Source organism: Syngnathus acus, chromosome 13, assembly GCF_901709675.1.
Source record: "Syngnathus acus chromosome 13, fSynAcu1.2, whole genome shotgun sequence".
NCBI lineage: Eukaryota > Metazoa > Chordata > Actinopteri > Syngnathiformes > Syngnathidae > Syngnathus > Syngnathus acus.
Genome location: NC_051098.1, coordinates 1,467,213 through 1,493,046, shown reverse-complemented (window position 1 = coordinate 1,493,046; position 25,834 = coordinate 1,467,213). Strand labels below are relative to the sequence as shown.

The 25,834-nt window shown below is 42.7% G+C and overlaps 1 protein-coding gene and 1 long non-coding RNA gene across 16 annotated transcripts in view; both read left to right on the top strand.

Annotated features, from left to right (window-relative positions):
- bcas3 (BCAS3 microtubule associated cell migration factor) overlaps nt 1–25,834 on the top strand; it is a 329,552-nt gene that overhangs the window by 42,766 nt on the left and 260,952 nt on the right. For 7 of the 12 annotated variants that reach the window (XM_037268403.1, XM_037268400.1, XM_037268405.1 and 4 more), the window contains 2 exons: nt 1,321–1,396; nt 7,503–7,606. In XM_037268403.1, coding sequence (XP_037124298.1) covers nt 1,321–1,396; nt 7,503–7,606 — 180 coding nt within the window. Of the gene's footprint in view, nt 1–179; nt 328–1,320; nt 1,397–7,502; nt 7,607–25,834 lie in introns of all 12 variants that reach the window. The other 5 variants (XM_037268397.1, XM_037268399.1, XM_037268408.1 and 2 more) reach the window with 2 other exon arrangements.
- On the top strand, nt 16,525–18,716 carry LOC119132877. Of its 4 annotated transcripts, none has more exons than XR_005099958.1 (4): nt 16,525–16,601; nt 17,034–17,412; nt 17,549–17,790; nt 17,881–18,716. It is a non-coding gene; the product is annotated as an uncharacterized LOC119132877 (long non-coding RNA). The 4 variants fall into 4 exon arrangements; XR_005099961.1 differs by having other exon boundaries at nt 17,549–18,193; nt 18,288–18,716; XR_005099960.1 differs by having other exon boundaries at nt 17,549–18,193; nt 18,266–18,716.

Below are 25,834 nucleotides of genomic sequence, written 5' to 3'. Positions count from 1 at the left end.
CCTCCCTCGACAGACAGTATGGCCAAGTCTCGCGATGTTTCCAGCGCTATTCCTTACTGCGGTGTCGGCACTCTGATGACGTGTCAGTGATGCGACCGGAAGAGCGGAGGACCAGGTTGGCGAGGTGGAGCCGGCGTCGGGAGGCTGGATGTAAACAAGCTTTCTCCGTGATGTTCCAGTTTTAAGCTGCGCCAGGGTAGCAGGTCCGTTTACCGGAGTAATCAGCGGGGCTGGTACCGGAAAAACGGGCTGGATCCAACGGCTGCATACGAACCGGACAGGAGGAGAAAATCCGCGGCGCAGCTCAGCCGAGGAGGAGACTCTCAGGTGACCTTTGAGGCGGACAATCACACCGGCATGTCTCCCTCGTCTTCTAGAGCGCTTTCTCTCGGGGAAAGGGCATGACAGCCAGCGTCGGTGTTGGAACGGGACTTTTGGTCGCGATCCCTCCGGGGAGAGACAGTAGACAGTCGGCGCAGGTGTTCAGAAATGTCCGCCAGCACCGGTGTTTGCTGATCGAAAAATGGGCGATCAGGTAGCAGTGGGGATTCAAACCAAGCCCTAAGGTCGAGGCGGGTTTGGCGATCATATGTCAGCAGAGCAGAAACATATCAGAAGGCAGAAAGCAGCAGGAGCAGGGAAAAAGACTTAACAGCAAAGGAGCGAGGCAGACGGCTTGCCATCACGGGCGCCATCTGTTTTGAATCAATGAATTCAAAAAAGATGAATTAAAAAAAGATGAATAGTAAATTAAAAAAAGTTTAAAGTCTCAATGATTGTCACACACACATCTGGGTGTGGTGAAATTTGTCCTCTGCATTTAACCCATCCCCATGTGATTTTAATCCATCCCCTGGGGGAGAGGGGAGCAGTGAGCAGCAGCGGTGCCGCGCTCGGGAATCATTTGGTGATCTAACCCCCCAATTCCAACCCTTAATGCTGAGTGCCAAGCAGGGAGGCGATGGGTCCCATTTTTATAGTCTTTGGTATGACCCGGCCGGGGTTTGAACCCACAACCTTCCAGGCTCAGGGCGGACACTCTACCACTAGGCCACTGAGCTGGTAATGTTTTGATCCTCAAACAGATAAAAACATTTACTATTTGTCCTATTTGAGGTCATAAGATATATAAACCGAGTTCAAATTGTAATACAATTATAATACAAGATAATTTTTGTTTCAATGTTATTTTGTAATTCATGAATGATTCATGAATGCTAATACTACTGCTATTGGTTGGTAGATCAACAAAGTAGTTAGATAATAATTTTTCACATAACTGTCATGTTTCATGTAAAACTCTGGTCTTTTCAACTGTAGGCTTACTCTGGTGGTCTGCAAACTGATGAAAAGGAGAAGGTCATTTGGGTTCGTTTTGAGAAGGCTGATATCAATGGTAAAATAATCTACTAGCCGCTGTTGCTGTTGTTTAGAATTTATTTTAGTTCATATGATAATCACGCTGTAACACTAATTTATATGAAGCTGAACAATCTGCTGTGATTACCTGATTTGCGTGGTAATGCTTTTGGTCTTTAAAAAGTAAATGTAACCTATACATAGTGGTGTCGGTAACAAGAGGAAATACAGCACTTTTGACAGAGACCTCCTCTGCCTCTTCTCGCCACCCATTCCTCATCAATTCTCATCAGTTCACTGACTTTATTCACTGACTTTGTGGACCAACAGACCTCAAAGCCTCAAAGGTCATAAGCAATGTCAGCTGTGCTTGACAATGCAGAAACAAAATAATCACCCAACTTGGGGATCGTACCCGCAGCTCTGGCGGCCCAGCTTAGAAGCGCAACTGCTAAGCTAACAGTCTGGGCTGTTGCCTCTTCTCATTGCTTTATGATTTCAATATACAGCAGGGGTGTCCAAACTTTTTGCAAGGAGGGCCAGATTTGATAAAGTGAAGGGGCCCGGGGGCCAATAGTTTTTTCAGAAATTTTTTTAACTACAAAGATTTCATGCAAATACACAGGTGGGCCATGAATAATACATTTTAAGTCCAAAGCTGTGGGTCGTATGAAATCTGACCGGGGGCCGTATTTGGCGGCGAGCCGGAATTTGGACATGCCTGATATACAGGTACAATTGGGGCTGGCAGGATTTGGATTTGTTAAACATTTACATTACCCTATCCCAGCAAGTTTCCCTTCAACATGCACGTTAATCTTTATTGATCAGCTGATAAAAACATCGACCGGAGTGGATAGGCGGGGTGGTCGGCACGGACGCTGTGGACCGCCCCACTTCCCCCCACACACGCACATACACACAAGCAAATGATAGTGACGGGGTGGTTTTAATATTAAGTATATAAGATGAAGATTATGATCCGTTTTATTACTGATTTGAAAGTGTTCCGTGCTGGTGTTATATTTATGAATGAAATAGCCTACATGACATCATTCATCACTCATACCTGCCAAGTGCTGATTTGTCTTTCTGCGCCTCGGTCAAATACACCAAAATTGCGTTCAACCGCCTGCATCTGGACCAGACCAGATTTTTTCACTGTCGAGAATTTGCACAAATGCAGAGAGGCTTACCAGGCACTTAAAGGCAAATGCGGCTTTGTGCGATATATACACAGGCAACTTTGCGTGCACCGTATTTTCCGCACCATAAGGCGCTTCGGGTTAAAAGGCGCAGACTCAATTCCGGGGGCTTTTCTGTATTTAATCCACACACTGGACACGCAATATAGGGCGCATGCATGCCATAACTTACGTTTTAAAAAAAAAAAAACGTCACAGGAGCAATGCAGTCAGTTCCGTTGTACTTTATTCTACTATTCAATCATTTACTGTATTGTACTCTAATCGCTATTAATACACAAATACATCAAAATCCTCATCTTCTGTATCCAAATTAAATAGTTGGGCAAGTTCGCAATTAAACATGCCAAGTTCCCCCTCGTCATTGTCTCGTCATTGTCGCGTTGCTCTTCTGCAATGATAGAAAGCTCTAATTGTGCCTCGTATGTACGTCTCTTTGTCTATGCCATTTTAGAGGGTCCTATTGCTGTTTGCTTTGCACAAACAATAGTATTTATTTATCAAGGGCGGCGGAGGTACGTACTCTATGTGTTACGTACAGTCCTCTGTTTTTTTGCCCCGATCTACGTAAAACGTAATGTCCTCTGATTGGTTCATCGGGTCTTCATATTACGCCTGTATATTACGGAAGCCACACCTTATGGTGCGGAAAATACGGTATGTTTAGTTCCCTTTTTAAGACAGTCGGCTGGCCGCCTTATAAATAAATAAATAAATAAATAAACAAACAAGCCTGCACGGTGGTGCACTGGTTTGCACATCTACCTCGATTCCACCTCCGGCCCTCCCTGTGTGGAGTTTGCATGTTCTCCGCGTGCCTACGTGGGTTTTCTCCGGGCACTCCGGTTTCCTCCCACATCCCCAAAACATGCATGGTAGGCTGATTGAGCACTCCAAATTGTCCCTAGGTGTGAGTGCGAGTGCCGATGGTTGTTCATCTCTGTGTGCCCTGCGATTGGCTGGCAACCTTTTCAGGGTGTCCCCCGCCTACTGCCCGATGTCTGCTTGGTTAGGCTCCAGAACGCCCTTGGGGACAAGCGGTATAGAAAATGGACGGATGGATGAATAAATAATAATAATTATCGTGCCTCACTATTTTAGCTGCTGATTCATTTGTGTTTTTATACATCTTGACGTTTATTAGTACAGTGGACCCTCGGTTTTCGAACGTCCCGGTTCTCGAACAAATCGGTATTCTAAAAAAAATTTCGAGATTTTCTTGCTTCGGATGTCGGATGAAATTCGGTTGTCGAACCTCGCGAGATGAGCCGATAGGACCCGCATGCCAACTGGCTCCGTTCGTTATTACGTTCTCGTTACTCTGAGGATTCCATCAACTCTAATCATGGCTCCAAAGGAAGCAAGTCGGAGCAGTAAAGCCATCCTAAAACACAAAGACACTCGTAAAGCAATGCGACACTGAGCGCCCGGCCGGCGCGCTGCGGTTGCGCGATCGGACCAAATTAAGCTCCCTGCGCACTGAGGTCCACTTAAATTTTGGAAAGTCCATTAGGACTTTAAAAATATTTTCTAAATTTTAGCGACCGCTCTGTCACAATAATGCTACCAGCGCGGTGCAGTTGTGCGGTCGGCGGCGCTCAACGGTTGCGCGTTCGGCGGTGCGCTGGCTGCAGTTGCGCGATTGGACAAAATTAAGCTCCCTGCGCACTGATGTCCACTTAAATTTTGGAAAGTACATCAGGACTTTAAAAATATTTTCAGCGACGGCTCTGTCACAATAATGTGACCAGCGCGGTGCAGTTGCGCGGTCGGCGACGCGCTACGGTTGCGCGTTCGGCGGTGCGCTGCAGTTGCACGATCGGACAAAAATGCACAAATAAAAAACGTTTTTTTTTATTTTGCGCGGTCGGCGACGCGCTACGGTTGCGCGTTCGGCAGTGCGCTGCAGTTGCACGATCGGACAAAAATGCACAAATGAAAAAAGTTTTTTTTTATTTTGCTCGGAACAGATTAATTTTTTTTCCATTATTTGTAATGGGAAAATATTATTCAGAATTCGAACGATACACTTCTCGAACAGCCTTCTGGAACGGATTGTGTTCAAAAACGGAGGCTCCACTGTATTATTCATATTCCCCATTCCAAACATCCGTCCACTTTTCTGACAGCTACACTTCTAATTCTGCTCACTCAATTTTCAAATTTTTTTTTTTTTAGCATTGCAAGTTCTGTGAAAAGTTAACACATGTCACAAGCCACTACAAAGTGGGCGGCGGGCCACACACTAGACTTAGACTTAGACAGAACTTTATTGTCATTTTGTCAACACTAGGTGTGTACAAAACGAAATTTTTGAATTAAATTCAACACCGCATTTACCGTAAATTTCGGCCTAAAAGCCGCACCGGACTATAAGCCACACCAGCTAATATTTGTGATTTTTTTAAAATTTTATACTTATATAAGCCGCACCGGACTATAAGCCGCACGTGCGCATGAGTTAATTACAAAGAAAGACAGTACACAGAAAGCCAAGTTTTAATAACATACTTTAACATGTCTTTCTAAATGCTGCCTGTGACGCAGCAGTAGTACCGCAGCAACATGGACGTCTGCACGCGAGTTATTTACAAAGAAAGACGGTACACAGAAAGTTTTAATAACATACCCTAACATTTCTTTCCAAACACTGCCTGTGACGCAGCAGCACTAATAGCGCTGGATTAAAAAAAACATACCGGTAAAAGTCACTGAGACGCGGTGGTAACACAGCAGCAACACGGTAGCACAGCACTAACAGGCTTGGTTAAAAAAGCATACCAGTAAAAGTAAAAAAAAGAGCATCGTCTTCATCTTCCTTCTGTGCACTGAAACCATCGAAGTCTTCCTCAGTGTCCGATTGGAATAGCGTTAGATATCCTGTGCCACACACTTTCTCAGTCTCTCTTTTGTCGTCGCTTTTATGCATTTCTTCTAGCATTTTCCATGATGAGGGTCTGTCGCGCTAAATTACATTAAACTAGCGAGTGACACGAATAGCTCCAGAGTAGACGTGACCGGGAAATAAAGAAAAGGGTGACGCGACACAATATCATCAACATCGACTTCCTCTAACTTAAAAGCGGCATCATATGCATTTCTTTTGTCCCCCATAATGACGGTTTGTGTATAAAAGCTTCCTTTCAGTAATGTCCGTCTTTATCTCGTTCTGTCTCTTCTGTGAATTATACGGCACTATTTGCCTGGCGGATACACATGCGATCAACACACCACTTTTCTCCCCAGTGACCGTGTCAAATATCCCTCCGCCCAGCAAAGCGGTGCCGCACAACAGCGGTCCACAGCCTTTTTACGAGTGTATAAAAGTGATCAAGTCATCACAAAAATCACAGAAAAAATCCTATATAAGCCCCCCATAATGACGGTTTGTCTATAAAAGCTTCCTTTCAGTAATGTCCGTCTTGATCTCGTTCTGTCTCTTCTTTGTGTGGATTATACGGCACTATTTGCCTGGCGGATACACATTCAATCAACATACCACTTTTCTCCCCAGTGACCGTGTCATATATCCCTCCGCCCAGCAAAGCGTTGCCGCACATGATAATGATAATGTAAATGATTATGTCTGTGTATGTTCTTCTGTGGGTTTTAGCTTGTATTTTTTATCTTTTTATTCTATTTATTTATTTTTTTATCTCATGCGCTGATCGGTTGGCACTTTTTAAATTTCGTTGTGCATGTGTGACAATAACAATAAAGATCTATTCTATTCTACAACAGCCTTTTTACGAGTGTATAAAAGAGATCAAGTCATCACAAAAATCATGGAAAAAATCCTATATAAGCCGCACCGGACTATAAGCCGCAGGGTTCAAAATTTGAGGAAGAATTCGCGGTTTATAGTCCGAAATTTACGCTACTCACATTTACACAATACAGGGATGAGAATTTTCTGTGGATCCGCGGATTTCCGTGTTTTTTTTCCGTCGAAAGTATTGTCGTGAATTGTGTAAATCCGTTGAGAAAATATTTTTTTTATATATGGGGGGGGAGCGGCCGGCCAGCTGGCCGGGCAACGTTAGCCTCGGCGACTCGCGAGCATTCCTCCGCCCGCCGCGACGGCATATATATATATACAGTAATCTCTCGTTTATCACGGATAATTGGTTCCAAAAACCACCCGCGATAAGTGAAATCCACGAAGTACGGTCACCAACACGAAGTATGGGCAGGCTAATGAGTTAGTGGAAATATGCTAATTCGCGATCGTGCTTACACGCGAAAACGGACTTCTAAAGGAATGTAAACGAACATTTGGACAATACTACATTGTCCTAAAGGTTAGACACGTTTCCTCAATTTAGAAGTTTTATTTTGACTTTTAATGTTCTTTTAATTTGGAAAAAAAATCTGCGATGTAGTGAAGCCGCGATAGACGAAACACGAAGTAGCGAGGGATCACTGTATATATACATATATATGTATGTATATATCCCCCGCTATTTTTCCGTGCTTTTTCACATTTGCCATGCTCATCCCTGACAATATGTTTAAAGAGCACTGCTTGAAGACACAAACTGCTACGAAAGCTTTTAGTGCGAGCACCGAGTTGGCTAATCATGGATTTTACAGTACACCACGACATCCCTTTTTGTTTGTTTTGTCCTATCTTTTCAGATACTGGTTTTAAAATGTTGACTCAGCAATAATTTGTACACAATGCACAAAAACGATGCCTAAAAACTATAAAGAAAACAAGATGTACTTTTTAAAGGCGAAAAACCCCAAAACAAAACCAAAAATAAACGACCAAGCAGCTCAAGTAAACACAGCACAATATGTTCAGTGACAGAAAATGAGTGTTACAGGATAAGTCTGTTATTTATTGATTAACATGGGAATTCAAATGAATTCCAAACAATGAAGCAATGCAACTCTGTCTGCTAAAATTTTACTCTAACCATTCTGTTTATGCAGATTCTGCCCGCAACTTTGAGTTGAAGATACAGAGTGGCACAACTGATCCCCCTCTCTGTCTCATGATTGGTTATACTAATGGATTGCAGATCTGGAGTGTGTCTGTAAGTAACATACTAGTATTGTCATCACATCAAAATTTTGACTTTGATACTATTGCCAGGAGACGCTTACAGTGAAGCGAGAGTTGCATTGTCACTGAAATTTATTCAAACTGGCCTTATTCATACACTGGTGAAGTGAACCTGAGCGATCCTATTGGTGCAGGACATCACAGTGGATACACAACAGTGGATACACAACAGTGGATACACAACATAAAGGACATCAAAGGTCATCAAAGAGAAATGTAAGACATCAGTGAGTGTAACGGAAAAAATTGTGTGTGGACAGTTTGCTCCTACACTATACCTGAATAAAGTTTCTCAATACTCGTACCAAAACAGTACTCCGAAAAAAATTAAAAAAAACAACAACAAAAGTTGCAAAAATAAAATACATAAATATAAAATAAAAACAAATAAAAATGTATTTCTTAATTTAAACTATCAAGATCAGCTTTTAAGAAAATAACATAATAAACAAACACTTTACATCCATCCATCCATTTTCCGAACCGCTTAGTCCCCACGGGGGTCGCGGGCGTGCTGGAGCCTATCCCAGCTGTCATCGGGCAGTAGGCGGGGGACACCCTGAACCGGTTGCCAGCCAATCGCAGGGCACACAGAGACAAACAACCATTTGCACTCGCACTCACACCTAGGGACAATCTGGAGTCTTCAATCGGCCTACCAAGCATGTTTTTGGGATGTGGGAGGAAACCGGAGTGCCCGGAGAAAACCCACGCGGGCCCGGGGAGAACATGCAAACTCCGCACAGGGAGGGCCGGAGGTGGAATTGAACCCGCACCCTCCTAACTGTGAGGCGGACGTGCTACCCAGTGCCCCACCGAGCCGCTCAAACACTTTACATTAGCACTTAAAGATTGCGAAGCACTGTTAAACACAAAAATAATGCCTGTGATGTCTACTGTAATGTTGTCGATGAGGTGCTTCCGTGAACTTCCCCCTTTCCGAATCAAAAACGATCCTCGTTATCCGTGTCATTATATAAAGCATTCATAATGATCAAACTTATCAAACCGACTTATTATCTAACACCTTGAAATTGGTCACGGAAATTCATCGAATCACTCGCGCTAAGGTTTACGTGCTGGTCATTTAGCTTTGTAGTACAGTCCTTATAGCATCCCTTTAAAATACTAGTCCTTGAAAATGTATTTTTGACTAAAGAAATTGGGGTCCATGACCAAACCAGGTTAGACAGAAAGTCACGTAGGATTGAAGCGAACAAAGTTGAGATTTAGGTGTAATGTGTGCCGGACTATCCCAAAAGTCACACTTTTTGCCCTATTAATATATGTAAAACATAGTAGAATCAGTAAGAAAGTACATGTACACACACAGAAAACCATAACAACAGTTCAATTTTTTGTTTTTTAAACCTTTATAACAAAAATAAATGTCACTTTATTCTTTACCTCCTTCAACGTTTCCAATAGGAATCAATTCAAACACAAAGAATGTGTCGGGCTATTACAAAAGTCACACTTTTGCCCTATTACTCTTTAAAACACACAGAAAAACAAAACAACAGTTTTATTTTTAATTTTTCAAACCTTTATCAGAAAAAATTATTATCAATTTATTCTTGACCTCTGAACTTCGCTTGGGGAGAGGGAACCTGTTCTTATTTTCTACACTTGCCAAAAATCCCCTGTGAAGACAGAAAAAGTCACGCTAATAAATTAGCGTATTGGCCCAAATATAAGACGACCCTGATTATAAGACGACCCCCTCTTTTTCAACTCAAGTTTGAAAAAAGACTTTTTGAACACCAAATTTAATTTTTATACAAAAACGATGAGATCTAAAACAAATGATTATAACAATATATTCGAGAGATAAAGCATGTTATTTTGCCTCATTCAAATCATGCAAAAACTGTCTATCACATCTTAATATCTGAACATTTAAATATGTGAGCTAAAGTGCAACGTTTGTAAATGAATAGCTTCTGGTTTTTGAAATGTAAATAAACCAATCTACTGTGATAAAACAACAAAATTGCAATAACTGAATTAACCATCAAAGTGAAGTCTAACTGTAAGTGTAGTCTTGAAACAAATCTGAATAAGGAAAAACATTGCACTAAAATAATGCAAACTGCTACCGCTATTGTTGGGGAGCCTGAGGACTGTATAGGGCAGGGTTCGGCAACCCAAAATGTTCAAAGAGCCATATTGGCCCAAAAATACAAAAAACATACCTATCTGGAGCCGCAAAAATCTAAAAGCCTTTTATAATGCAACATAGACTGTCAATACATAAGTTGTATGCCTACTATTAAAATACCGTAATTTTCGGACTTTAAGTCGCTCCGGAGTACAAGTTGCATCAGCCATAAAATGCCCAAAAAAGTGAAAAAAAACATATACCGTAATTTTCGGACTATAAGTCGCACCGGAGTATAAGTCGCACCAGCCATAAAATGCCCAAAAAAGTGAAAAAACCCCATATATATGTATATAAATCGCTCCTGAGTATAAGTCGCCCCCCCACCCAAACTATGAAAAAAAACCGCGACTTATAGTCCGAAGATTACGGTATAAGTCGCTCCGGAGTATAAGTCGCATTTTGGGGGGCAATTTATTCGACAAAATCCAACACCAAGAACAGTCATGAACGAGCAACAACAGGCTAAACCAGGGGTGGGCAAACTTTTTGACTCACGGGCCGAACTGGGTTCTAAATTTGGACCGGAGGGCCGAACCAGGAGCAGATGGACGTAGTGTTTGTGTGAAGTAATATAAACGACCTGTAAAGGTCATTGCATAAAATATTTTGGCCTTTAGTAGGTAGTAAAGCATGGATATTCCCAAAAAGTTTTTTGAAAACAAATGCATTTATTAACAGCATTAAAAAAAAAAAAAGAAATCACTAAAAAACCGCTATCAGTGATTCTCATAAAATACGACACTGTTATTATGAATAACAGTCTCCATCACTTCAGTGCCTGCAGGTCAGATTAATGAAACGGCAAACGGCAAACATTCTGACCAAATATATCATCTTGAAGAATCGGTGAAAGCATACATCCAAATAAAGTAATCAAAACGGCAACACGGTGAGGGGTATCTGAAAATCAGAGCAGTTTTAACTCACAAACACCTGGTAACAGAGGTGAGAAAACGGGAAACACTTCCTTAAAGTAAGCCTTAAGAACTTTACAGGTTAAGATTAGTCGCAAACAGGTGGTGCATCAATGTCCTTGAGCAGTGATCCCCAACCTTTTTTGCGCCACGGACCGGTTACGTGTCAGAAATATTTTCGCGGACTGGCCTTTATATAAATAAATAATAGATTTATATAACTAAATAATACATTTATATAAATAAATAATACATTTATAACAAATATATGAATACGATGAAATAAAATGATACGACTGGCATAAAAACAAGTATAAACGACATTAAAATAAAACTCACCATTATATTGAATTAGTGGGAGCACTGAGCTTGTTTCTCAGAAACGAGCCGGTCCCATCTAGGCGTAATCGGAGACAATGACACCCGAAGTGGTTAAGGTTTGTCTTTTAATGCAGGATGCTTGGTCTCCATGTGCCGAAGCAGTTTTGAGGGCTTCATTGCCTCGTTAGCTAGCCTGTCGCCACATATTATGCAGAGTGGGCTTGGCGCGTCATAGTCTTTTAAATGCAGCTTTCCTTTTCTTAGAAGTCGTAGCCTCTTCTTCTTCCGTCTCCTCATTGGGCTTTTTTCCCTTTCCGAAGAAGCTTTCCAAACATCTCTGTTTCTTGCTCATTTTTGCTTGCTTCGCGGGCTCAACTGAGGTGACATGTCACGTGACCGAGACGAGCGTCTTGACCTGAACCGACGGATGTAATTGGGAGAGAATCGCCAATTTTTTTATATTTTTCAAAATAAATACTTACTCATTTTTGCTAGCTTTGCGGGCTCGACTGGGGAAACATGTCACGTGACCGGGACGAGCGTCTTGACCTGAATTAATTGATCGTCGATTAAAACAATTTATTTATTTTTTTCTGTGTGGCTTGGCGGCCCGGTACAAAGTGACCCACGGACCGGTACCGGTCCGCGGCCCGGTGGTTGGGGACCACTGTCCTTGAGCATCCTTCATTGTTTGAAAATGAGAATGGTCGCTAGTTTCAATCCCTGCTATTTGGACAAATCATATTCTAAATGCATTTTTTTACAACAAACTTGAGAGCCTCCCCTTCATTTTCAGTGGGAACAGTGTTGTTGGTCTCCCTTTTTTGCTAGTGCGTCATAGTCTGGAGTAAAATTTGTTGTGGCAATTCTTAGGAGAGATCCGAGGTGTTGGTCCGTTTACCTCGATCTGTGATGGGTTGATGTTGATGTTCATGTGGCTGAACGTCACGTCCCGTACGTCGAGCCAAATTGGCCACTCTTTTTTAAACACTCGGCACTCATTGTCCACATTGCTTGCGACTCATTTTAATGGAAGGATTCCAGGGGAAGGTTTGTGGGTGGCTTTAGCGTAAAACTGTATCTGAAAGCTCAGCGTGCGAATTACAAGAATGCTATCGTCACAGCCCACGCTCTAAATTCGGCACTGATACAAATAGAGCGCGAGTGCGCCATGTCCGTACTACTGAGTACGTACACACACTTGTGAGTGTGCACCGAGCTTTCTGACACGGCTTCCGGTAGTAAATGCGCCGGCGAGCTGTTCCCCATCTGCTGGGGAAACGCAGTCATTGCAGGCAAAATGACCCAAAAAAATGTTTAATAATACAATTTATTCAGGGTTGGCGGGCCGGATTAAACGGTCCCGTGGGCCGGATGTGGCCCGCGGGCCGTAGTTTGCCCATACCTGGGCTAAACGATAGGTATGCTAACATGACATAAACACAAACGAAGAGCAGAGAACGACCCTGACGTAACATTCAGAGTTATTCAAAAAACTATTACATGAATAACACGTTAATAAAACCATCTGTGTCACTCCAATTCATTAAATCCATCGATCGTCCTTTGTCAACAATGCGTGCGCGCCGCTGACGGCGCTTGCACTTCAAAATATACCACAGGCCCATATAACGATATATAAATTAGATATCAAATAACTATTATATAAGCCAGGGGTGGGCAAACTTTTTGACTCGCGGGCCGAACTGGGTTCTAAATTTGGACCGGAGGGCCGAACCAGGAGCAGATGGACGTAGTGTTTGTGTGAAGTAATATAAGCGACCTGTAAAGGTCATTGCATAAAAGATTTTGGCCTTTAGTAGGTAGTAAAGCATGGATATTCCAAACAAGTTTTTTGAAAACAAATGCATTTATTAACAGCATTAAAAAAAAAAAATCACTAAAAAACTGCTATCAGTGATTCTCATAAAATACGACACTATTATTATGAATAACAGTCTCCATCACTTCAGTGCCTGCAGGTCAGATTAATGAAAAATGTTTATCTTATTAGATCACATCAAACAGCAAACATTCTGACCAAATATATCATCTTGAAGAATCGGTGAAAGCATACATCCAAATAAAGTAATCAAAACGGCAACACGGTGAGGGGTATCTGAACATCAGAGCAGAGTTTTAACTCACAAACACCTGGTAACAGAGGTGAGGAAACGGGAAACACTTCCTTAAAGTAAGCCTCAAGAACTTTACAGGTTAAGATTAGTCGCAAACAGGTGGCGGGTGCATCAATGTCCTTGAGCATCCTGCATTGTTTGAAAATGAGAATGGTCGCTAGTTTCAATCCCTGCTATGTGTACAAATCATATTCAAAATGCATTTTTTTACAACAAACGTGAGAGCCTCCCCTTCATTTTCAGTGGGAACAGTGTTGTTGGTCTCCCTTTTTTGCTAGTGCATCATAGTCTGGAGTAAAATTTGTTGTGGCAATTCTTAGGAGAGATCCGTTTACCTCGATCTGTGACGGGTTGATGTGGCTGAACGTCACGTCGCGTACGTCGAGCCAAATTGGCCACTCTTTTAACATTCGGCACTCACTTCTTTTCTTCGGGCCACTCATTTTAATGGAAGGATTCCAGGGGAAGGTTTGTGGGTGGCTTTAGCGTAAAACTGTATCTGAAAGCTCAGCGAGCGAATTACAAGAATGCTGTCGTCACAGCCCACGCTCTAAATTCGGGACTGATACAAATAGAGCGCGAGTGCACCATGTCCGTACTACTGAGTACGTACGTACACGCACTTGTGAGTGTGCACCGAGCTTTCTGACACGGCTTCCGGTAGTAAATGCGCAGGCGAGCGGTTCCCCATCTACTGGGGAAACGCAGTCATTGCAGGCAAAATGACAAAACAAAAAAGTTTAATAATACAATTAATTCAGGGTTGGTGGGCCGGATTAAACGGTCCCGTGGGCCGGATGTGGCCCGCGGGCCGTAGTTTGCCCACCCCTGATATAAGCAATAGTATTATCAAACCATCTGTGCACTCTAAATCATTAAATCCATCGATCAAATTCCTCGTCCTTTGTCAACAACGCCGCGCGTGCGCCCTGACGTCAGCCTCGTCGTTATTCCACAGATCTAGTATATACGTATGTAACTATATTGTAGCGTTAACAAAGTTCAAGGAAAGACGTGGGTTTGGTAAACTGCTCTTTATTTAACAAAACAAACTTCCAGGCGTGTGGCGGCGTGGACTTCCAGCCACTGAAGTGGAAGAGAGCTCCATAGAATAGGACCGGGCGTGCGTAAAAGCCATGACCGAGCCCCATCCACCGTCCCCGGACAGTCACCCGGCCGAGCGCCGGCCCCAGACTTCCATCCATGGAGGTGAAAGAGAGCTCCATAGAATAGGACCGGGCGTGCGTAAAAGCCATCATAGTTTTTCAAACCTTCTGTGTCACTCCAAATCCTTAAATCCTTCAAACTCTTCGTCCGCCGTGTCACTTAGAAACAAAGCCGCTAATGATGCCGGTAGTACGTGGGGTCCTTCGTCATCTTCGTCATCCCGTGATCAATCTTTGTCCTTTATGTAAACAAACGCCGCGCCACGCCGCGTCGCGCTGCTGACGTCACTTGAAATTCAAATTACAGTAATCCCTTGCTATATCGCGGTTCATTTATCGCGGTTTCACTTTTTTTTTTTGGGAAACCTTTTGAAAAAAAACACATAAGTCGCTCCTTATTATAAGTCGCCCCCCCACCCAAACTATGAAAAAACTCGCGACTTATAGTCCGAAAATTACGGTAATTAAAAGAAAATAGTGGTATCAATTTGATCATTTCTTCTTGCGGCCCATTAGAGTTCACGTACCTGCAAAGCAGAGCTGTCTGTTCGATATCGGTCACGTCACACGACTCATCCATCACAGGCAATTGAGAAAAAGCTGGAGCTGAATTGATGTCCTTGATTTGCTGATCGGTGATCTCGGTTTTGTTTTTGAAGTGCGAAAATAGGCACTCTGATATTTTAATGAATGAATCCTTCATGTACTCGCCATCGGTGAATGGTTTTCCGCGCTTTACTATCTCCGGGGCTGGAACAAAACTTGCAGCAGTAGTAGAGTTTGGAGATGCAATCCACGTCTTGAAACCATCTTGTTTTTTCGGTCCTCAAATTTCTCCACCAGCACTGCAATTGCACCTTTCCTCTCAGTTGCAACTGGGTGATCCGCAGCAAATTTAGCATGCTTTAGCTGAAAATGTCGCTCCAAATTCCTCTTCTTATTTGACAACTTCTCATTGCAAATCAAACATGCAGGCAATGCTTCAGCATTGGCAATGAAAGCAAATAGTTCAGTCCATTCTTTCTTAAACCATCTGTTCTCATCAGCAATCTTTCTCTTTTTGCCTTTTGAATCCATGGCCCATCATTCACACACCTGTTTGTTTACAACTCACCTGTGCTGTGTCGCAGGCTATGACGCTATTTTGCGACCTGCGTGAAGCTGGCCCCCCACCCCACGCAAAATGTAAGTAAAATAGTCTGTTTCGTTTGTGCTTCGTTTGTGCTGGTTTGTGCAGCAAAAATTTTCGTTTGTGCTGCTATGGTTTTTTAGTTATGAACGATTCTTTTATAGGTCATCCAGAGTTCACCCAGCCCCCCATCTGCTCAAAACGAACCCAAAATGGTACCGTTCGTTTGTGCTTCGTTAGTGCTGGTTTGTGCAGCAAAAATTTTCGTTTGTGCTGCTTCCGTTTCGGAGATATTACACATTTATTTTATAGCGATGACGTCACCTAGCCCCCCACTTCGCTCCAAATGGACCCAAAATGGTACCGTTCGTTTGTGCTTCGTTTGTGCAGGTTTGTGCAGCAAAAATTTTCGTTTGTGCTGCTTCCGTTTCGGAGATATTACACATTTATTTTATAGCGATGACGTCACCCAGCCCCCCACCTCGCTCCAAATGGACCCAAAATGGTACCGTTCGTTTGTGCTTCGTTTGTGCAGGTTTGTGCAGCAAATATTTTCGTTTGTGCTGCTATGGTTTTTTAGTTATGAACGATTCTTTTATAGGTCATCCAGAGTTCACCCAGCCCCCCATCTGCTCGAAATGGACCCAAAACGGTACCGTTCGTTTGTGCTTCGTTAGTGCTGGTTTGTGCAGCAAAAATTTTCGTTTGTGCTGCTTCCGTTTCGGAGATATTACACATTTATTTTATAGCGATGACGTCACCTAGCCCCCCACTTCGCTCCAAATGGACCCAAAATGGTACCGTTCGTTTGTGCTTCGTTTGTGCAGGTTTGTGCAGCAAAAAAATTCGTTTGTGCTGCTTCCGTTTCGTAGATATTACACATTTATTTTATAGCGATGACGTCAGGTAGCCCCGCCCCCCTGTTTACTTCCAAATTGACCCAAAATAGTGCCGGTCGTTTGTGTTTCGTTTGTGCTGGTTTGTGCTGCAAAAAGTTTCGTTTGTGATGCTACGGTTTTGCAGATATTACACATTTAATTCATAGCAAAGACGTCACCCAGCCCACGTCACTGTATTTTGTCGCGAATTTCAAGCTCCTGGACTGGAATGCTCCTGATGCAGGACGAATACAAGGTAAACATGTTCTTAGCCTTTTTTTTCTTTTCTTTTTATCTTACAGAAAACTTTCACTGCGGGGAATGGCTTTTAGTACGAGGATATTTCTGTAATTATGTTTGTATCGTGCTCATTGATTAATTTCCTTGTTTTCAATAAGCCTATGTGATCATTTTTTTCAATTACATCTGACATGCAAAAGGTTCACCGCAATCTAAATACCTGATGAGTCTATGTCTGCTCCAAAACATTAATTAATGCAACAATTAATACATGTATGTGAAGTTGATGACAGCCAGAAAAAGAAACTTGAAAACGTGAAAAAATAACTTTCTTTGTCAAAGGGAACATTATCAACATTTTTTTCCAACAATTCATCACTGCACTGTGTAGAACAGCATGTGGGAAGATCTTAGTATTTACTGATGCTGCTTTCACTCCACTTCCCAGGTCATTATAGATCTCCCAGGCATATGCAGTCCTCCTGCAGTATGCCACATAATGCCCGAGAGAATCCTGGGTCAGTCCTGGTTCAAAGCCAATGACTGCTCTCAAAGTAAAGGTCTTCTCTTTTAGCTCCAGACTGGAGGGAAATTCAAGCAAGGCAACTTCCTTGCAACTGCTGCCAAGGTCAGTGTCAATCCACACAAACTCTCCCAGATTGTAGCTGTGAGTAACATTACCTGAACACAGAGCCTTGCCTGTATTGTTGTCCTGTGTTTTGAATGAAGACGGACAATGGGAAGGATTTTCAATTGGCCTGAGGCAGAGAGAGTCAGGAAGGCTGAGTCCCTCTTCAGCAGCAGTCTGAAGAGAAGCCATGCCACAGGTCTGCAGGACAGCAACGTTTGGACAAACAAGTGAAACTTGCCTTGTTACTTGTTGGCTTAAACTGCAGTACTGTGAGGAGCATTGTTTTATCAAATAAACACTTGGGATATTCCTCATTGCGCTCTCAATTACAGTGGAGATGTGGCATTGTGCATCAATTTGGAGAGCACCAGAGGTCAGGAGGACAGGTTTGAATATTTCCCCCAGCAGTTCTGCCCTCTGTGAGTATACCTGTGGGTTCACACTCTGTGTTGTGATGGTTTTCACCAGGTGGAGGAATTGGTTCCCATGTTCATAGTTCAGAACAGTCTTTTCAAATGAAAAACTTTCACAGAAAGAACAGCATAAGCATTGCAAGACAGAATCAAATGCACAAGTATTGAGCACAAACACTTTTGATGTGCGAAGTTTAACAGGCTGTTGATGGTTCCCGTTTTTCAACAATGGTACCTTGACTTTTTTCCAGCCCACTTGTGTGTCAATATGCAGCCATTCAGGACAAGGAGAGAGATATGAAGTTATCTTTCTTTTTTTCGGTGGGACCGCTAAACCTCTCCAGTTTTCAACTGCACTGTCAGTAGATGCATCTGGCTCCGCTCCAGGATGAGATTTTTCTCCCCTTTTGTTTACTACTTCAGTTTGAGAAGTACTGCAGACATTGTCAGGCTCTCTGACGGTCGTGGCATCACACACATCACTTTTTTGTTTTGCAGAGCAAATCCGCATGTTTCCCTCAATGAAGGAAAGATGACGAGCAACAAACCGGTCCACACGAATGGGTAGGCTTTCATGCTTGAAAAGGCCTTTTTTTATGTTTTTGAACTCTGCTTCAACAGCTGCGGAACTTGCAGTGATGCTGGCGCTTTTGAAGAGAGGGACCATTATTGCTGTCCAGAGTGGCAAGTAACTTCCAAGTCTTGTTATTTGGGGAATAATCTCAGGGAGGAAGTGGATGTTGTCTCTATCCCCATCAGCCATGGCAAGTGACCTGCTCTCCTCACATATTTCTGTCACCCACTCTCGGACATTAGTCTGGATGTGCTGATTTAATGAATCACCTGGTTCTTGTCCCTCAACTTCCTCATCTGAAATGGGGACAAATTCCTCTGCGATTTGCGCTCTCAAGTATTTCTTGCACTTTTCTGATGGGATAGGGGCTCCAGAATTGTCATTACCCTCTGTCTCACTCAGTGCCACAATGGTGATAGCACGAAGAAGTTCTTTTGCATGTTGCAAACATTGTGACTTAAGAAGCTGTGCTATTGACCTAACAAAGAAATCCTTAACACGAGGTCTTTTGTTTTTCAGGCAGTCCCATCGGCAGATCATCTTAATGCAGTGTGCTACATCTACCCTGACAAAACATGGGGGTAGATGTCCAGGTTGATTCCCACGTGAAATGTTAAAGCACTCATTGATGTAGCTCTTCAGATCAGGATGAGGGGTAAAAGCTTTGACTAGAGCTCCAAGAATCGCCAGAGAAAAGTCACTCACTGCTTCTTTAGGAACAGATGCACCTGCATGGATCCATTCCTTCAGCCACTGTGTGATAGCATTAACATCATGCTTCTCTGACAGCATCTGCACGACTGGGACACTGGAGCTGGTATGCCCTGTCATAACACCCTGATACAGGAAGATATGGCCAGACATGCCATTCGGCCTCATCAGTTTTTTAACTATTGAGCCAGTTGCATCAACACATAATATTGGGTGGGATTTCTTTAAGCTCTTGTACACATGCATTTGTGTTTGACTCCAATAGTGACAGAAAAACTTGTCAAGTCCAATGTCTTTGATGCTGTCACTGTGAGGTGCACTGTATTTCAACATCTGCAATGATAAAATTGGATTTTTGTCACCTAATGCCAAATCATTTTTCTCTTGCTTTGCCTTGCGCAGGGTGGCCAAATTTGGCAGGTGGCGTGGCTCAGGGTCTCCGAAGTCCATCGATTTATTTGCCTGTGATGCTCGCCATACATGTGGTTCCATCCTGCCCTCACAAAGTTTTTACTTACATTGGTCGATGGTCACTTCCCAGAAAAAGACACTTTCTGTCACTCACTGTTATTAAATCTTCGGAGATAGTTGTGTATTTGTCGCTTGAAAAAGTTGCACGTCTTTGTTTTTCGCCACCCTGTTGCGATATGTCTTACCGGCCTGCAGAGGTCACTTGGCATGGTAATTAGTTGGATAATACATGTGTAAGAATTAAGGAGTTATCATGATGTCAAGTGAAAAAGAATAAAATACATGACAGGGGGTTAATGAAGATGCATGATTTTAATAATGAAAAATTGCAATGGCACAAACAAATGGTTAATTAACGATCCATGGAGCAAGGATTTGACATCTCTAGAAAATAAATTAGTATTAAATAAATGACAAATTGAATGATTCACTGAACGTCAACAAATTTTTTTGCGGCACAATCGGTACCATTTTTGCAGCACAAACCAGCACAAACGAAACACAAACGAACGGCACTATTTTGGGTCAATTTGGAAGTAAACAGGGGGGCGGGGCTACCTGACGTCATCGCTATAAAATAAATGTGTAATATCTCCGAAACGGAAGCAGCACAAACGAAAATTTTTGCTGCACAAACCTGCACAAACGAAGCACAAACGAACGGTACCATTTTGGGTCCATTTGGAGCGAAGTGGGGGGCTAGGTGACGTCATCGCTATAAAATAAATGTGTAATATCTCCGAAACGGAAGCAGCACAAACGAAAATTTTTGCTGCACAAACCAGCACTAACGAAGCACAAACGAACGGTACCGTTTTGGGTCCATTTTGAGCAGATGGGGGGCTGGGTGAACTCTGGATGACCTATAAAAGAATCGTTCATAACTAAAAAACCATAGCAGCACAAACGAAAATTTTTGCTGCACAAACCTGCACAAACGAAGCACAAACGAACGGTACCATTTTGGGTCCATTTGGAGCGAGGTGGGGGGCTGGGTGACGTCATCGCTATAAAATAAATGTGTAATATCTCCGAAACGGAAGCAGCACAAACGAAAATTTTTGCTGCACAAACCTGCACAAACGAAGCACAAACGAACGGTACCATTTTGGGTCCATTTGGAGGGAAGTGGGGGGCTAGGTGACGTCATCGCTATAAAATAAATGTGTAATATCTCCGAAACGGAAGCAGCACAAACGAAAATTTTTGCTGCACAAACCAGCACTAACGAAGCACAAACGAACGGTACCGTTTTGGGTCCATTTTGAGCAGATGGGGGGCTGGGTGAACTCTGGATGACCTATAAAAGAATCGTTCATAACTAAAAAACCATAGCAGCACAAACGAATTTTTTTGCTGCACAAACCAGCACAAACGAAGCACAAACGAAACAGACTATTTTGCTTAAATATTGCGTGGGGTGGGGGGCCAGCTTCACGCAGGTTATTTTGCGTCATTCTTAAATTCGGTATTTTTAATATAGTATTTACAACTACATACATTTTTACAGCACAAGTATGTTTGTGTCGTGATTACCATCTAAAAACCATATTCCATTTTCACGCATTTTTGCAAAAACTCTAGGGAGCCGCTAGGGGCATGCTAAAGAGCCGCATGCGGCTCTGGAGCCGCGGGTTGCCGACCCCTGGTATTGGGGGTTGGCTCGGATGGTTATGCTCTTTTTGCCCCCAGGTGTCGGTCAGAACACGATTGCTTTACTGAATTATTGGCAAAAAAGTAACAGACAATGAGGCTCACAGGCACACTGGCAAAAGGGTATAGGCACACGTTTGGTCATAAGGATGTGAGAGCAGGTGTGTGTAGTGTACATGGGTGAGTCTTTGGGTGTGTGAATGTGATTCTTGTGTGTGTGATTATTGTATGAAGGGTGTGTTGGGTGTGTGCGTGGTGTGTGGTTCTGCAACAGACAGAAATACAGCACGTAAGTCAACGCTCAACTTCTGACGTCACACAACAGTAGGCGGCACACATTACATAACTAACTGCGCGTAACGGTTCCGCTATACCAGCGGTGGCCAACCCGCGGCTCGCGAGCCGCATGCGGCTCTTTGGCTGGTTTCATGCGGCTCTTTTAAAAGTTAAAGTTAAAGTTAAAGTCCCAATGATCGTCACACACACACCTGGGTGTGGTGAAATTTGTCCTCTGCATTTAACCCATCCCCATGTGATTTTAATCCATCCCCTGGGGGAGAGGGGAGCAGTGAGCAGCAGCGGTGCCGCGCTCGGGAATCAGTTGGTGATCTAACCCCCCAATTCCAACCCTTAATGCTGAGTGCCAAGCAGGGAGGCAATGGGTCCCATTTTTATAGTCTTTGGTATGACCCGGCCGGGGTTTGAACCCACAACCTTCCAGTCTCAGGGCGGACACTCTACCACTAGGCCACTCTACCACTAGGCCATATGAGCTTTTACGTTCATATCAACATTTGTGTTTATTTTTCGTGCTTATTTGCTTCGCTTGAGTTCAATATGGTATTTTGGTCAAACGCGCATGCGCGTGAGGTAAAATCCCGCAAAGGAGGAGGGACAAACAGTGCGATTGGTTTTGCTGGCTTTTTAATGAATGGCGACTGTGACTACGGGGGCCCATTAGGTCCAGAAAAGCTTAAAGTTGTTTTTTTGTTGAACGCTATGGCAAGCCATTCTGCCTGATATGTCGGACGTCATTGGCGCATTTAAAAGCTTCAAATGGTCAGCGCCACTTCAGCTCACTTCATGCCAATATCGATAAGGACTTTGCAAAAGGGACTGAATTTCGCAAGCACAAGTTTGGACACTTTGAAAAGTCAGGCAGAAAAATAGGTACAGTTTTTCAAAAAAATTACGAAGCACTCAGAGACTGTCACACTTGCATTGTTTCAACTGGCTTGGAACATTGCACGGGCTAAAAAGCCATACAATGAAGTGGAGTTCGTTAAAATATGCCTCAGTGACGTTATTGAAATCTTGTCTCCTGAAAACGACGAACTCAAACGAATGGTCTGTCCCGCCACACATAGTAAGTGAAAAAACTTATGTTTTTGTTTGTGGAATTTGTTGAACTGAGAGTTTGTCTGTGTGAGACAATGCACACAATGTTCATTGTTGAAAATTTGGTCTTTGGTCTGTGGTTTTAGTACTGTAGGAGTCAATTTGTCATTATCATGTTGGTGCGTGACATAATAATGTCACAATAAATTTGGCTGAGCAGAGGGGTGTGTGTGTGTGTGTGTGTGCGTGTGTGTGTGTGTGTGTGTGTGTGCGTGTGTGTGTGTGTGTGTGGGGGGGTGTTCCTGTGTGCTCATGTGTATGATGTGGCTCTTTGCGATGACACAGTAAAAAATGTGGCTCTTAGTCTCTGACTGGTTGGCCACCCCTGCGCTATACTAAATAAACATAAATGAAATACTCTCGGCAACACACCATACATAAGTCAATCGAGACAACAAAATACATTTGCTGGCGACCGTGAGTCGCCGTGCCGCTGCGTAATGGCTACTTGTACAATGCGAGGCAAACTTAAAGGAGCGCGCCGAAGATATCAATCAAACGGCGCACACACGAAACAAACCGCGATCACACAAACGCCACAACAGTAGACAGTAGTAACAATGAAACACGATCACAGCAACATACTCAGTCGATACCAGCAACCTTCAACTTAAGCTGCGCACAAGTGAATGGGTATAATGTCTCGACCCCGAATGTAAGACGACCCCCACTTTTTCAGTCTTATTTCAATGCAAAAAGCATCGTCTTATAGAATAGAATAGAATATATCTTTATTGTCATTGTCACACATATACAACGAAATTTAAAAAGTGCCAACCGATCAGTGCATGAAAATAAAAAAATAAATAGAATAAATAGAATAAAAAGATTAAAAAATACAAGCTAAAAACCCACAGAAGAACATACACAGACATAATCATTTTCTTTTAGCGGCATTCAATGTGACTACCGCTGTAGGGTAAAAACTGTTGGCGAATCTGCTAGTCCTTGACCTAATTGATCTGTAGCGTCTGCCTGATGGCAACAGTTGAGCATTTCATAAAAAGCAACAACAACCATATGCTTAGGTGGACCTGTGTAAAAATTGACAGAATCAATGTTTGCATATGAGTGTCCATGTCCAGATTTGTGTCTTGTCTGTCTGTTGTGAACGTACTCTCCTCTGTTTTACGTGGATGTATTCTATTTCTCTTGTACACTCTTCCATCCGCGTACGAACTACAAACGAACGTGGTTGCTCGTGCTTGTGGAGGACCAATGCTGGCTGCATTGACTCTACTCTTTGTAGCCGAACATTTTCTCCATCTTGCAAGTTCGGCAGTGGTCTTGTTTGTCTGTCAAAATAGCTTTTCTGCTTTATCTGTCTTTCCTTTAGTTGCTGATGAACTTGTTGTGCTCTATCTGGAGTGAGTAGGGATGTGGATGTAGGCAATTTTCTTTTCAGCCTACGTCCCATGAGCAGCTGTGCCGGGGATAGTCCAACATCCTCCAGAGGTGTTTTCCTATATTCCAAAAGTGAAATGTAAGGATCACCTTTGCCGCTTTTTCAGCAGATTTTTAATAATCTGTACTGTTATTTCCGCCTGCCCATTTGACTGAGCATGTGTTGGACTGGAAGTAATGTGCCTGAACTCCCAGCTTTCTGTAAACTCCTTGAACTCAGCACTGTCGTATTGTGGACCATTATCGGATATTAGCAGGTCTAACATGTCTGGCAAACATTGACTTGATAGCCAGTATGACACTGTGACTGGTAGTGTCTTTCAGCTTCGTGAGTTCAGGAAACTTTGACAAGTAATCCACACACTGCAGAAACTCTGATCCATTGTAGTGGAAAAGAAGAGAAGAGATCTGAGCCCTAAATGTTCAATAAGGCAAAATGTCTTTTGGTACTGCCTGTCTGTCAGTTGGCCAGCCTTTTAATGTCACTTGCTTTACTAACTCTATTTCAGTATCATCTGCAGTGGCCTTTTGAAATGTCTGCAGTTTTTCATCTGACATGGGTACCTGCTGTGTAACCATGTTTACATCTAGCTCTTTTTCCATTAGATCCTCTTTTTGTCCTCCGAGGAACACTCTAATCAAGGTATCTGCAATATAGAGCTCTTTACCAGATTTGTACATCACTTTTAAATTGTACCTCTCAAGCCTCAGAAGCATTCTTTGTAGCCTCATGGGAGCTCGGTGTAGTGACTTTTTGAAGGTGCTCTCCAGTGGCTTGTGGTCACTTTCCACTTGAATTTATTTTCCATAAACGTACTGATGAAATTTCTCACAGCCATAAACTATAGCTAGCAACTCCTTTTCCATTTGAGCATACCTTTGTTGACAGTCCGAGAGTGCTCTTGATCCATAAGCCACAGGTTGTCCATCCGGCAGCAGGACTGGTCCAATTCTTTCAGAACTCGCAGCCACTAACTATGTGACTGGCTTATTGACAGTGTAGTACTTGAGTATCGGAGTATTAGTGACACATTGTTTTAGTTGGTCAAAACTATATTGCTGGTTTTTCTCCCAGTGCCACTCCACATCTCCTTCAAGCAGCTTTCTCAAAGGTGCACAGAGGTCTGACAAGTTTGGTATGAATTTGTCCAGATTGTCAAATCCTGCACTTATCAAATGTAAGCGACCGGCTCTCCGTTTAAAGGGTTAAACTCTCCACTGCCCTAACGCAGCTCTCATGGGGAGACAAGATTTGAAATAAGCCGGGGATGAAGAGACTCGTCCGAGTTGCTAACCACCTTTATTAAATTAATTCTGAAGGAATCAATCTAATGTTTTTAGGACGCCAATCACTCTAAAGTCAAGCGACGCTCGTGTAGGGTAACTAAGGTCGAGACACGGCGTCAGAATGACCGCACCCTACTGGTGGCCCTCTTCTGGATTCGGGCTTTTGTTAAATCTTGGATATATTTAGCTGTCTTTGTTAAAACCGCGGAAATTTGTGAATTTACACTAGCGCACACCTGCACGTAGCTGAGCTTAAGACAAATATTTCTAATCAGATCTGACAATTCCTGATGTTAAGGATTAAAGCTGTCTTCACTTTAAAAAGAACTGAACGTTTTACAGTACGACTATGATAGAGAGACAAAAGAGATTTAGAGCTTAAAAGATCAAAATAATAATTAATCAAAATTAAATGATTATAAAGTAGAAATTTAATGAATAAGTAAGAAAAAGAATTACAAGTCTCAATTGTTCGAACAAACAACAATAATTCCACTCACCAATCTTAATAGAGCAAAAATTATTCAGTCTCAAAGTTCTCTCGATTGAAAACTCAAAAATACAGCAAAAAGAGGAAAATGAGACAAAAGATATAAAATGCTATTTGGTGGAATAAATCGAGTGATCAATTCGCTTTTGTTCCAAAAATCCGAATTCTGTTTAAAAAGATAGCTCGGTCTTGAGGAAAAAAAGCCATCCATCCATCC